Genomic DNA, 14709 nt, shown 5'->3' on the forward strand with positions numbered 1-14709 from the left:
GTATAAAGATGTCCGCTTGCTGACCTCTAACTCTAGGTTTACTGCATGCAGGTGTACCAAGATGGCCGCAATGCAACATCATATTCTGATGTGTAGTAGCTTTCTGACATCATCTCTCACTCTGGGACACAGCCACTGGCAAGTGGCAATTCACATCTGGTGGCAGGGGATGTGGCAAGTGACATGGCAAGTGACAATCAACATCTTGTGGCAGGCAACGGTAGCAAGTGACACGCTCAGGGCTCCCAATGATTCTGCATTATGGTGAGTTGAACTATTACATTTTATATTACAATGTAATAATAGAAATAATGCGCTTCAATCATCCTGACACCATAACAACCATGGCGCCAACAAATTGATTGAAGCGCTAACACCAGCCATTGCCCCAACAAATTGCCCGCAAAACCTTCTGGCAGTACCCCTCCCGAGAATAGACTCTAAATCCGCCCCTGCCACAATGATGCTTGATAGACTGAGAGATCTATTTTCAGATCAGATGCATGTTTTATATTTTGTTACAGAAAAATGTATTGGTACAGGAAAATATAATGCTCATACAGTACAATTTTAGAAGCACAGTGTTGTTATCACCTTAAACACTGTTATGGTGAAAAACTGTTTGACAGAGTCCTATTAATATTTTGTGTAAACATGTTTCACGCTATATGACCCTCATCAGTGCAAGTCTTAGCCTTTAAATACCGGTAGTATGATACATGTAAAATGAAGCAGATGGGTAAAAGTAGAATCAATGTGTGTTTTTAGAGCCAGAGTCCCTGCCAGTTTAAAAGGGTTATAAGATTATAACACTGCATTTGTGTACAGTATAAATGTGCAACAGCGCTGTACAGTCAACTGTGGTGGGAGCTAAAGAAAGGCTTGTGATGGTCACTGTAGATCAATATGCATTTACAAAACACTACAGTTTTTTACACTTTCATACACATTATGTACATGATAGTTTTGCCAGTAAGATGTACAGTATAGTTGTAAATGTTTTACAAGGAAGTTTATTGTACACGTAGGTAAGTCCCCCCTGTGATGTCCATGATCGGAGATGATCCTTAAGTCATGGAACTATATAGATCTGATGTTGTCTCCTCAGTGAGCTATGAATCCTTTATTGACAAAAATCGTTGCCATATCCTTCAGAAAAATTCCCACGGTATTCAGTGAATGCTCCCAAAGAGAAAACAAAAGCAATCTTCTCTGCCTTTATTCTGAAGCAAGATCAGTATGTGGCTTTAATACACAGGTAACTGCGTAGCCCTTCTGTTGACAAAAAAAAAAAAAAAATCATGCGTTATTACATGACACATAACAACAGACTTTAGTACCACTTTTAATGATTTTACAAAGAATTTAAAAGTTCTAACAGTTCTTAACTCTAATGCCTTCCCTGCATTAAGGTAAAAAAAAAAATCGTTATCACGAATATATCTACATACATAAATATCAAATTATTCTAAAACAAATTGATTTGTTATAACGAATATCGATACTCTACAGAAATAACAAATTATCCGAAAACAAATTAACGTAACATAATGAATATAATGGAGCTAAATGAAAACGTAATGGAACAAAACTAAATTCTAAGTCTACTTTAAAGTATATATAGTGAAAACTTTGTGTTGGGATAGTGTGGTGAGGAGATAGAACCCCTGTCAAGTTTTTATTACTGTCTGTGTTCTCACTGGATGATTCACTCTCTTTATTTTTCCTGGTGACAATTGTCACTGGAACAGAAAGTGATGGTAAATCCGTAAATTTCCAGTTGTCAACAGAATAAGAGTTGGGGACACCTGTTCCTAATTTTGTAGAGCTATCCTCTCACTTCCTGCTGTATCTTTGAGAAAGTAAAGGGACAGCTCCCCAATGGGACACAGACAGCAAAAAAATAAACTGGCAAGGATTTTTACCCTTCTCTGTTATGTCTAAAATTTTAAAACAAATTTTCGGATTTAGCTAACTTGGTAAATATAGCTAACACAGCTCATAGCACAGCAAAGCCCATTGTTAAGATGAATGCTGAATAAAAAATGCTTGTTGTTCTACCTGCCTTAGGCCCCTTTCACATGGGGCAGATCCGCTCAGCGGACTCCGCCAGCTCAGTGGGAAATCGCTTCATTGATCCCGTCTGCGCCGGTGGATGACAGGTCCGTCTCTGTTCATTGTGTAGGGACAGACCTGTCAGAGCTACACTGTCTTCTATGGGGGATTGGACGAAAATGGATCCGCCTGTCCGTTTTCATCTGATCCAATCTGATCCGCTGGACAGATGGCGAATGTATCGCCATCCGTATGTTTTGAGCGGATGTTATCGGATCAGATGGCAGGTGGGTGTCAGCGGACAGATCTCCACTGACTTCTGCCTGCCCATACAAGTCTAAGGGGGACCGCTCAGATACGCCTGAAAAACGGACAAGCAGATCCAAGCAGGCCTATCGTGTGAAAGGGGCCTTACATAAACATGTAGATGAACCAAACACCCAAGTATTTTTTCTATCAACAAAAAAGTAGCATGTTAATCAAGATGTTATAATAAAGTATATACAAAGCTACAACACTACAACGAGCCGAGAAAAATTAAGTTCAATGATTCTGAGCATGCGTCAAATTAATTCCTAGCATGCATGTTTTTTTGCGCGTCAGAATTGCATACAGACGATCGGAATTTCCGTCAATAACTTTTCCCGTTGGAAAATTTGAGAACCAGCTCTCAAATTTTTGCTGTCAGAAATTCCATCAGAAAAAGTCAGATGGGGCCTACACACGGTTGGAATTTCTGACTAAAAGCTCACATCGAACTATTCATGTCGGAATTTCCGATCGTGTGTACGCGGCATTAGAATCCCTATTTGGTTTTACTATTATTTGGAGCTCCATTTGAGATATTTTCCCTCATTTTATATTCTTAAAGTGTTACTAAACCCAGGACCCTGCATTCACTTTATCTGGTCCCCCGCAGTACATGCAAATTTAATTATTTCAGAAAATTTTTTAATTGCTAAATACCTTTTCTCATCAGCAGTACTGTATATAGCAGCCTTGTGACTTCTATCAGTGTCCAGTTGAACACTGGCTAAAACTTGTAAGAGGAGTTTTCATTCTACTCTGACTGTCCTTTGAGAATGCAAAATCCCTGACCCTCTGTCTGGAAAGTGCTGATTGGCCCTGTGCTGTTCACATGCACTCTCCCAAAAAACAACAACTCTCTAGCAATACACATCAAACTGAGCATGCACAGCCTCACTCCAAGGCTCTGTACTATAAGGAGATAGATTGGGGACAGTATGAGAGGATTAGAGAAGGCAGGATAAAACAGCCTTTTTTCATAGTGCAGAGGATTAACCCCTAAGGTTCCACATTGAGTGTAACAAGCATGTTTAACTGCATATACAGACTGATTTTTACTGTTGAAGGATTAATAACATTTTAAGGCAACTGTTTTACCATATAGGAGGTATGGGAAATCTGTGACATGGAGTTCTAGCCTTCCTTCATTCTACAAAAAAAAAATGTTTCTATCTGCGATCCTGTTGAAGATTTCCCTTCACTCCAAGTTTGGTATAACCAGCTCCTGAACAGCAGTAACAATGACAGGGTTTCAACTTTTTTCCCACTCTATCAAAAATGAAAGAAAAAGGTTTTGGCTTGAAATACACTTTAAATATATTTTTATAAAGACCCTGTACTATCATTAAAATACTCCAAACTGAGTGATACCATAGGCACTATGCCTGGGACAGCAACAGCCAGCACTACCTGCAGGGTGATTCCTGAAGCGAAGATTGTGTTTAAGCCTAGGTTCACACTACTGTGATGCGATGTACTGCAAATTTGATCAGTTTTTTTGTTCTGTGTGAGGTGCGAATTTGCCTTGCGTTTTGAGGTAGACAGGTGCGAATTTACTGAGATTTTACCGCAATTTTGCCATGATTTTAACACACATTTCAGGGGGCAGACAGTGAAGAATTTGCAGAGATGTGAACTGTGTGCTGCGAGTTTACTGCAAGTTCAATTGAAGCCTATGGAGATAAAATTTGCACTGCACCATAGGAATTTGCATCACACCTGCAGTCAACATGCACAGGGCCCTTTTTTTTCTCGCACCAAATTCGCAACATATAGATGTGAACAAAAGCCATGGGATACTATGCTTTTTACATGACCTGCGAATCTGGGTGTTCCTAAATGCACCAAATCCGCTGAAAATTCACATCAGTGTGAATACAGGCTAAAGGTCAGTTTTTTTTTTTAATTAAAATCATATAGCAATGGGCATATCTGTTATAGTTCTGCACTGGAATAGAAGTAGGGCTTAAGGGACCCAAAAGTCCACCAGCAAAAGCTAGAAAAAAAGGGGGGCAATAGGACTGTAGCGGTACAGAGTGAGCAGATAGACTCACCTTGTACCGCTACAGTCCTATTGCCCCCTCTTTTTCTAGCTTTTGCTGGTGGACTTTTGTTTTTTTTGGGTCCCTTAAGCCCTACTTCTATTCCAATTGATTTCCATTTCTATATGTTGTTTATTAAGAGGCTAATATTTATATCATAGTTCTGCACTGGTTACTCTGGGATGCTTTCAAACTGATCCGCAGGTGCAGTGCAGGGGATCCCATAGAGTAGAGCGGGCTGTGTTAGTGTCCACTCTGCATATGCAAAGTGGACACGAACCTGCCATGTGCCCACTCCGCTTTATAGTGGTCTTTGACCGGTTACCAAGTTGCTTAAAGGGTAACTCCACTTTCATGGAAAAAACATAGCACATAAAAAAAGAAAATTGTGTATGCAATTGCGACACAAATCATGTTGTAACCATCAGAAACATAATTCCCTACTTGGCTCACTTATTTTTGGCAGCCCCTGCAACAAAAATGTAATCTTTGGGAAGATACTCCCAATAGGAAATAATGTATAAAGGGATGTAGACCTTGCAATTTTCCGCATTAGAGCCCTGATTCTACAGCAGCTGTTTGATAATTATGAAACCAATCCCATTTGACTCACTGTACACAGGGGCACAGAGGAACAAACAGTGATTTATTCAGAGTAACTAAAGGTAGGAATCTGCAACATGTTTTTTTTAAAATTCTTGCAATGTACATAGATCACCCAGAGGAGAATGTTTTTTTTCTTAACAAATGAAGAGTTACACTTTAAGTGGGATTGCTCTTCAAAAGGTTTGGCACCCCTGATGTAAGGGGCTGATGGCAAGAAACAAGGGTCACGTGAGAGATGAGAATGCTACCTCTTTCAGTGAAGGAACCTGCCATTTGGATTTTTTAGGGAACATGAGTGTTGCAATTCAATAAACTGACCTGTAGTGTTGCTCACGAATATTCGTATTGCGAATATTCGGCTCGAATATGGCATATTCGAGTATTCGCGATATATTTCGAATTTCGCGGTGAATATTCGCAATTCCGAATATTCGCATTTTTTCTTTTTTTCGATTTAATGTTTTATTTTATTGATGAAGAAATAAAGTAACACAATGTACAACATGAAGCTCTCAGTACATTCCATGGCAAAAAGTCAGCGACAAATAAATAGTGAAGATACAATTCAAACTTCAATTTTCATTTTAGGTTAATCTAGCACCATAAAGGGGGAGCAATTAAAATATAAATCGATATCCCCGTAGGAGATCCCCTACTCAACTATGTGTAGGCTGGGCTAAAGAGGGGCGGGGAACCCAATCAACGCTTTCCGTACAGAGTCTCATCCGACACCCCGTAAAGGGAGCAAACTGTGTCGGATAAATGGGTCGCATAACTAAATATTGATAAGAGACTTCTGTGACCCCAGATAACCTAGGACCCCGCCCAAAATGTGGAAAAGAGCGCTAGACAACCCGTCCCTTCCCAAGGGACCTGTGAAGAAAAAGACCTCCCACTCCCCACCATACTCTCCCCCTCCCCCAGGGCGCTCCCATGAAAGTATTGCCTATTAACAGACTAGTATAATAACTAAATCAAAAATCTCGAGGAGGAGATTGTACCAAGGTTAGCATAGAAGAAGGAGGGAAAGAGAAAGAGAGGAAAAAAGAAAGATAGAGCAAATGAGAAAGAATGATTGCCAGTAGGCCAGTTAAGTACCCGAAGGGGACGGTGCATGACCCGGCGATAGGGATACGCCAACATGTCTGGCCCAAGGCTCCCATATGGCCTCAAATATATTGCTTGTATTAGAGATAGATCTGACCATTTTTTCCTGTGTCATGATCCATGAAATCTTCCCCTTAGCTGCCAAGAAAGAGACCCTAGGTTGCTTCCAGGCCGCCGCTAAAGTGGTTTTAGCTCCTATGAGCATGAAAGCTATCAGTTTTTGTATGGGTTTGGAGACCTGAGGGATTTCGGAGCCCAGCAGAGCTATCTGCGGAGACTTCACCAACGGTACCCCCGTGACTTTTCTGATAAGGCAAAATATTCTGTTCCAAAACCCCCTGATTCTGGGGCACTCCCACCAAACGTGAAGCATCGTGCCTTGGGCTTGGCAGTTGCGAAAGCATAACGGGGAAGACGTAGGAAACATTGCAGCCAACCTACTGGGGACCAGATACCACCGCATCAGAACCTTTGTGTTAGCTTCAGCTAATGAAGTATTTACTAAACCTTTGAAAGATTTCAAACCTACCTTGTGCCATCTACTCAGGTCCCAGGTCATCCGCAGGTCTCTCTCCCATGCCTCCATGTATGAGAATTTTGTGGAAACCTCAGATAAAGCTATATATATTATAGATATTCCCCCCTTGTGTTCCATCATTTGTTTACACCAGCTTTCGTAACTAGTAAGAGTTGCGTACCTGAAATTGTCAGTCCAGAAGGATGACACGAAGTTAAAAATTTGGGTGTACCGGGCTCTTTCCGTTAGAGGCAAGTCAAGTGTCCTCACACAATGTTCCAGTGAAAGTGGGCCCGTGTGTGTCAAAAAGTCGCCTATTCTATAGATCCCTTTGTCCAGCCACCATTGGAAAGCCGAAATGTCCATCCCTATAGGGAACTGAGGGTTGAGAAAGATCCTTGTCAAAGGCTTAGTCTCCGAGACCAAAGAAGGAAGGTGTCTCAGACCATCCCAGAGTCTGAAAGATTGCGACAATGTGGGGGATAGTATTGAAGGTCTAGATTTTTGGGGAGACCAAAAAAGGCTCTCTATCGAAAGATTAGGGATCGCCAAACCCTCCATGTCTATCCACTCTGGCTTTTCACATTCCGCAAAAATAGCAGAAAATTGTGCTAGTCTGGCAGCTTGGTAGTATTTAAACAGGTTTGGTAGTCCAAGGCCCCCTTGTGTTCTGAGCCCGTATAGGACATTTTGTGCCACTCTATAACCCTTGCCCTCCCAAACGAATTTCAGAATTTTACTCTGTAGTGGTCTGAGTTGGTCTTTTTTAACAGCTATTGGTAGAGATCTGAACAGGTAGAGTAACCTTGGTAGGAGGGTCATTTTGACTGCGTTAACTCTACCTGTAGAATATTCGCATTTTTTCAATTTGATTTTTAAAACAGATCACATCCTATCGACGTCTAAAAGCATTGCTGGTATGATTAGAGACCCTGGGCCGAGTAGCTAAGCTGAGGCGATCCTTTTATGTTGCCAAATTGAAAAAAAAAAATTGCGATTTTTCGCTATTGCGAATGCGAAAATGATTGCGAATTTTCGATAACTGTGGTAGGAGAACTCTGATTGTCTCTGATGCAAAAGGGGGGGGCTTTGTGTATGTTTCTGTTATGAATATTTGTATGTTTGATATTATTTTTTTTTGTAAGAAGGAAAAAATTGCGCATACCTTAAAAAAAGGGGAGAATACAGCAGCAACTCAAAAATGTTATACAACATAATTTAATACAAGACAGAAAATGGAGTCGCTCTACAAGAATAAAAAATTATTTTGTATTGTAAAATATCAAGAATATTCTGAGCCAATCAGAGTGCTCCTTCCGCATTTGCCGAATATTCGCAATTATTTTGTATTGTAAAATATCACGAATATTCTGAGCCAATCAGAGTGCTCCTACAGCATTTGTCGAAATTGCGCAGTAAATATCGCATTCGCATGTTGCGATATTTCGATAAAATATCACGAATATTCTGAGCCAATCAGAGCGCTCCTCCAGCATTTCTCGAAATTGCGCAATAAATATCGCATTCGCATGTTGCGATATTTCGATAAAATATCACGAATATTCTGAGCCAATCAGAGTGCTCCTACCGCAGTTATCAAAAAATCGCAATTATTTTCGCATTCGCAATAGCGAAAAATCGCAATCATTTAATTTCGATAAAATATCACGAATATTCGAATTTAGCGAATATATCTCGAATATTCGAATATATATTCGAGATATATCGCAAAATCGAATATGGCATATTCTGCTCAACACTACTGACCTGTAGAGGAAATGTGTTACTTAACCTCTTCCTTACCGGGCCATTGTAAAATGACACCGGCAGGAACCCTCCCGGCAATCTAGGGAGCGCGCGTGCGCCCTCGGCGCCGCCCGTGACTCGGCCCGCGTGCCCGGCGGCCACGATGTCCTCCGGGCACCCGCGATTGCCGGTAATCATGGCAGGAGTGTGGATCTGTGTGTGTAAACACACAGATCCACCTCCTGTCAGAGGTGAGGAGACCGATGCTGTGTTCCCAGTACATTACTGTGCCTAAAAATCCCAGCATGCACCTCTCTCGGAAAATCCAGGAAGAAACATGAACTGGGCTTCATAATGCCCACAGCTATGATGGAAATGGCCACAAGATCCCTGAGATGATATCAGGTACGTTTTTGCAACTGTTTATGTACCGATCGTGCTTTATTAACCACTTCCCGACCCCCGCATGTACATATACGTCCACAATATGGCACGTACAGGCACATGGGCGTACACGTACGTCCTCGCCTATTAGCGGGTGGGGGGTCCGATCGGGACCCCCCCCGCTACATGCGGAGGTCGGGTCCGCTCGGGGAGCGATCCGGGACCACGGCGCGGCTATTTGTTTATAGCCGCTCCGTCGCGATCGCTCCCCGGAGCTGAAGAACGAGGAGAGCCGTGTGTAAACACGGCTTCCCCGTCCTTCACTATGGCGGCGCATCGATCGCGTCATTCCCTTTATAGGGAAGACACGATCGATGACGTCATTCCTACAGCCACACCCCCAAACAGTTGTAAACACATACTAGGTGCACCCTAACTCCTACAGCGCCACCTGTGGTTAACTCCCAAACTGCAACTGTCATTTTCACAATAAAGAATGCAATTTAAATGCATTTTTTGCTGTGAAAATGACAATGGTCCCAAAAATGTGTCAAAATTGTCCGAAGTGTCCGCCATAATGTCGCAGTCACGAAAAAAATTGCTGATCGCCGCCATTAGTAGTAAAAAAAAAATAAAAAATAAAAATGCAATAAAACTATCCCCTATTTTGTAAACACTATAAATTTTGCGCAAACCAATCGATAAACGCTTATTGCGATTTTCTTTACTAAAAATAGGTAGAAGAATACGTATCGGCCTAAACTGAGGAAAAAAAAATTTTTTATATATGTTTTTGGGGGATATTTATTACAGCAAAAAGTAAAAAATATTGCTTTTTTTTCAAAATTGTCGCTCTATTTTTGTTTATAGCGCAAAAACTAAAAACCGCAGATGTGATCAAATACCACCAAAAGAAAGCTCTATTTGTGGGGAAAAAAGGACGCCAATTTTGTTTGGGAGCCACGTCGCACGACCGCGCAATTGTCTGTTAAAGCGACGCAGTCCCGAACTGTAAAAACACCTTGGGTCTTTAGGCTGCATATTGGTCCGGGGCTTAAGTGGTTAATATGTTTTAATGAATATTCATAATGATGTAATTGAGATTGTAAAAAATAAATAAAAAAAGGTATGCCCGGATCCCCGCTTTAATATGTACCATTAGTTTGTAACAAGTTTTGGTCATGAGGATTCTTTAAAGCGGGAGTTCACGCAGAAATTTTTTTTAACATTAGATTCATGCTCATTTTGTCTGGGGAATCGGCTACTTTTTTAAAAACGAAGCAGTACTTACGGTTTTAGAGAGCGATCTTCTCCGCCGCTCCCGGGTATGGTCTTCGGGACTGGGCGTTCCTATTTGATTGACAGGCTTCCGACGGTCGCATCTATCGCGTCACGAGTAGCCGAAAGAAGCCGAACGTCGGTGCGGCTCTATACGGCACCTGCGCACCGACGTTTACCTACTTTCGGAAAATCGTGACGCGATAGACGCGACTGTCGGAAGACTGTCAATCAAATAGGAACGCCCAGTCCTGCAGCCCATACCCGGAAGCGGCGGAGAAGATCGCTCTCTAAAACGGTAAGTACTGCTTCGTTTTTAAAAAAAACTAGCCGATTCCCCTAGACAAAATGAGCATCAATCTAATGTTAAAAATTTACATTTCCGGGTGAACCTCCACTTTAACTAGCTAATCAACGCACAAACATCTTTTTTAGTCTTAAGATTTGTTTATCGTTTACCATATTTGAATTTGTACAGTAGTAATAAATTCAGTACTCGTTATAAGTATCTATTTAGATGCACACAACTATAATTCTAAACAGTATTACTATGAAATATATGCCATACTTTCCAGATGTTGCTGCTCAAATATTGTTCATATATAACAATGAACAAATTGGTTCACAAAATCTGGTATTTACTCTAGAACATGCTACTTGCCATGGATGTGTAATCTGTATGAGTGAACCGATATGTTATTTGTAAACTGGCAAACATTGAGAGTGTTTAGCTGTTCTTTGAGTGTCCTCCATTTATGAGAAGGCCATGGTACATCTTGGCCAAAAGCATCTTGCACCATGGCAGGAGCTAATAGGGGTTCTCTCTACTCTCTTTACTGGCAGAGGGCACAGGAGTGGCATTGCCTGTACAGCACAGAACTTATAAGGAATTACTATAAAAGTCATCATTGAGGAGAGCGGCATTCTTTAACTATTTGCTACACTAGCCTACCATTTTACCATCAGTGTTATTCTTATCTTTTTTTTTTAAGTATTCTTTCTCCCAGCTGCAGACTTTCTGTATTTTTAATTAGGCTGCCCTTTAATCAGAGGCAAGCTGTTGCTTAAAACTGACATATGTGGAAGTGGAACTGCTCTTCCACTGCAAGGGTTAAATGTTTATGTGACTGTCTAGGGAACTAGGAAAAGCACCTTTACTTACCCAATCCTTTGCTTCTACAGGCTCCCTGCAGGCTGCTATATCAGCACCTGCAGCCTCTTCTCTCCCTTGCTTCAGTGGCTCTCTGACATCAATAGATACCATGTAGAGCCCAGCCATAGCCCTGCATTGGACATGTGGATGCTGAGGAACAGTGTCCACCAAAGCATAGGGGAGTGATTGGTGCCAGGGGAATGGGGGTCAGGTAAATAAAAGTGCTTTCCCATCCCCTAGACCTTAACGAGCATTAAACCCTTGTAGTTCCTGGGACAGCCCTACTGCAAAGGAGAATTTTTACTTTCCCCCAGAAGTAGACCTTAACAAAGATCTCCATGATCAATTGGACAGAAGTTTTTTGTTTTGAAAATACTTTTACACAAAGTAATAAGTAAGAGATTGATTGTAAACTGAAATATTGGAGGGGTTTGAAGCCCAAACACATTATTTGGAGGAAAAAGAGATCTGCAACTTAATGAGATATCCCTTAACACACATCTTATTATAAAATAATCTTAACCATAAATACATTCAACTTACAATGAAACATAGTCAGCCAGAATACACTAGTACTGTCACATGACTGAGCAGACCCCTGTCTGTCCACTGCCACAGTGTGTGTAATTCGTAGTTTTCGCTGAAGTTGTGATGCCGTTCATGAATGGCCTGAAATGAAAAATGACAAAGTATAATTTTTAGAGTATTAAAAATCTTTTTTACTTTCACACTGGCGTTAGCGGTATAGCACTGCTAGTTTTAGTGACACTTTACCACTGTTATAGCTATGCTTTTCGGCTGCTAGCAGGGTGCTTTTAACCCCCGCTAGCAGCTGAGGAAAGAGTTAAAAGTGCCTGTGTTGCGCGCTGCCGAATCGCTTTGGCAATGGCAATGGTATGGTCGTTTTAAGAGCGTTGTACACACCGTTCTTGCACCGCCCCAAAGATGCTGCTTGCAGAACTTTTTTTCCTGTCCTGCAAGTGCACCGCCCCAGTGTGAAAGCACTCAGGCTTTCACACTGGGGAGGCACAAGAGGCACTTTTCAGGCACTTTGGTTTATAATTTGTAATTAGCATGCAATGATAATTTACACCAACAAACTTTCTTCCACATGCCAGCACTTCCAATGGCACTCACAGAATCACTTCTAGTATTTACAATGCTGCATGCAGAATCCCTACCAGGATTTTGATGGCACTCACAGGATCTCTGCCAGAACTTCTAATGAGACCCAAAGAATTATTGCTAAGGCTTCCAGTGCTCACTGAAATTACATGGGAAGGTCCTCTGACCCAGAGGGATTTTGAAACACCAGCCCTGGTGTTGTGTCTTCTCATGAGCTTCTACTTGTTTCAAAGATTATAATACATACCCATGAGATTTCCTGACCAGTGCTGACCCGGATTGACCTGATTACTCTCTTGTTTTCTACCTGTCTCAATCCCTGCCTACACCTGACTATCTTGTGGATCCCCTAGAATACAGTCTCAACTCTGTAGGCTTTTTTATCCCTGCTCACCCATTGATTGGGTGATCCTTGGGGTCGCAACCCTGGTTAAAACCAGCTGCTGCTTAGACTTCATGCCTCGGGTGAGCCCATATCGCCTTTGTAGGGTAGTCATAACAAACAAACAAATAAATAAAAAATTGCGCTCGGTGAGTCCAGTGGGATACATTTGGGGAAATGAGTGAGAAAATATGAGTGAAAAAAATATGTGAACAACAGCAGCGCTCACAACATGTACACAGCAATAAACCAAAAATAAAATGAAAAAGGTATTGCACTGTTTTAACCTTATGCAGAAATCACTATGAATGACTTATTAAGTGACAGCATCAATGGTATGATAACATTTACAAGTATTAGTATGTGTCCATATAGTCCATAAAGGTGATTCACAATCAAGTGCAGATGTCCTCCAGTTCCTAATTAGTGCAACAACCAGTGCTCCCCATAGGAAACAAGGGAAACTTATCCTCTTACCAGATTCTCAGACCTCTCTAGATCTGTACTCACATCAGTGAGTTTAACCCCTCACTTCAGGATTTTCCACCACCTTGTGTATATCACTGATGAAAATCACTATATCAACAAATCCTTAGGGAACCTCAGACCAGCTGTGTAGTATATCAATGAGAAGAGAAAAAAACTCATTGTGCAGTGTCCAATGTATTATAAAAGGTTTAATAAAAAAAAAAACGACTTACAAGAGTAATATTAAAACAGGCATTAGGAAACACAACACACATAATACACCCTCCACGGGCACTACAACATCACCGCTGCTTCCTTGCCGTGGAAACCCGCGCATGCTCGAAATGACTTTGACGCATTCGTGGGTTTCCACGGCGACAGGTAAGTATACAGACGCTCGGGTTTCTCGGCAGGAAAGCACTGCAGAGAATCACGACGAGAAAATAGAGAGCAGGTTCTCTATTTTTCTCGTCTAGATTCTGGGCAGTTTTCTTGACAAGAAACCTCAAAGCCTCGTACACACGCACGGTTTACTCGGCAAGAAAGCTCTGCCAGCAGTTTTCTTGCTGGTTCTTGCCGAGAAAACCATGCGTGTGTACGAGGCTTCATACTAATAATTGTTAATTATACATCAGACAGGAGGCTCATATCTTATGCATTATCTTTCTTTAATAATGCCCATAGCAGAAATACAGTAAACATTTATTGTAACTTAAAAAATTCAAAGAACTACCCTTCCCAGCAGTCCCTGGGCCAGTGTAGCCCCTCCCAGACCGTAGCCTATATAAGGGACTGTCTGAGGTAACCTATTCCTCTTTCTTTCTGCTCATAGCCAGAACTCAGATAAGTACATTACTCTATGTTTATAATTTTTATGTAGGCTTGCTTGTTATTTGGTTATCAGCAGCCTTTTTAATTTGTGTAGATCCTAATGTCACATCGTCTTTCCACAGGGTGCTGGGGATCCCCCCCCTCCTACCCCGGCTTTTATTACAGCTACGGAGGTTTTTCCCTCCTCCGCTATTCCCTTCAACTTCCACCTGTATCTGTATATACCCTGATCCCCTCAGACCTTCATCTGTGTGTTGTTCTATCAACCTTCTGTCTTATGAAGCACAACTGATATTTCTAAAAATGATAAACGTTTAGTTTTTTGCTGTATGCTTTTCCCACTTTGCTATCTGTGCCACCCGTTTTGTAGAGAACGCGGTTTCCTCTGATGTGTACATCTTACAGTCATTGGGCTTCTTTATTTGTTTATTTTACAATATACCGCTGCTTTGCTTCTTTTGTTTCCCCCCGGTGCGCTCTGCACACTGCTCGTTTTCTGACTGGAGGTAGGACGGCGCCATTTTAACATCTCGGCGCCTTTTTTCCTACCTCCCTTCTTCTCCTCAGAGCGTCTCATCTCTGAGGGGGGCGTGGCGGTGAGGATCTCCCTGCACCAATCGCGCTATTGTCGCGAATCGACGGCGCCATTGCTGCGGACCTGTCCTGGGGACCCCATCCTCCGTGTGCTAGGCCGTCTCTCCCAATCGCC

At 41.7% G+C, this 14709-nt stretch overlaps 1 protein-coding gene across 2 annotated transcripts in view; it reads right to left on the reverse strand.

Annotated features, from left to right (window-relative positions):
- Positions 1–314: 314 nt before the first annotated feature.
- Positions 315–14709, reverse strand: part of CAMK1G (calcium/calmodulin dependent protein kinase IG) — a 120908-nt gene continuing 106513 nt past the window's right edge. For both annotated transcript variants that reach the window (XM_040337523.1, XM_040337522.1), the window contains exons 13-14: positions 11738–11863; positions 315–1275 (exon numbers count right to left, since the gene is read on the reverse strand). In XM_040337523.1, coding sequence (XP_040193457.1) covers positions 11773–11863 — 91 coding nt within the window. In that variant the 3' untranslated portion in view covers positions 315–1275; positions 11738–11772. The remainder of the gene's footprint in view (positions 1276–11737; positions 11864–14709) is intronic.

This window comes from Rana temporaria, chromosome 2, assembly GCF_905171775.1.
Source record: "Rana temporaria chromosome 2, aRanTem1.1, whole genome shotgun sequence".
Lineage (NCBI taxonomy): Eukaryota > Metazoa > Chordata > Amphibia > Anura > Ranidae > Rana > Rana temporaria.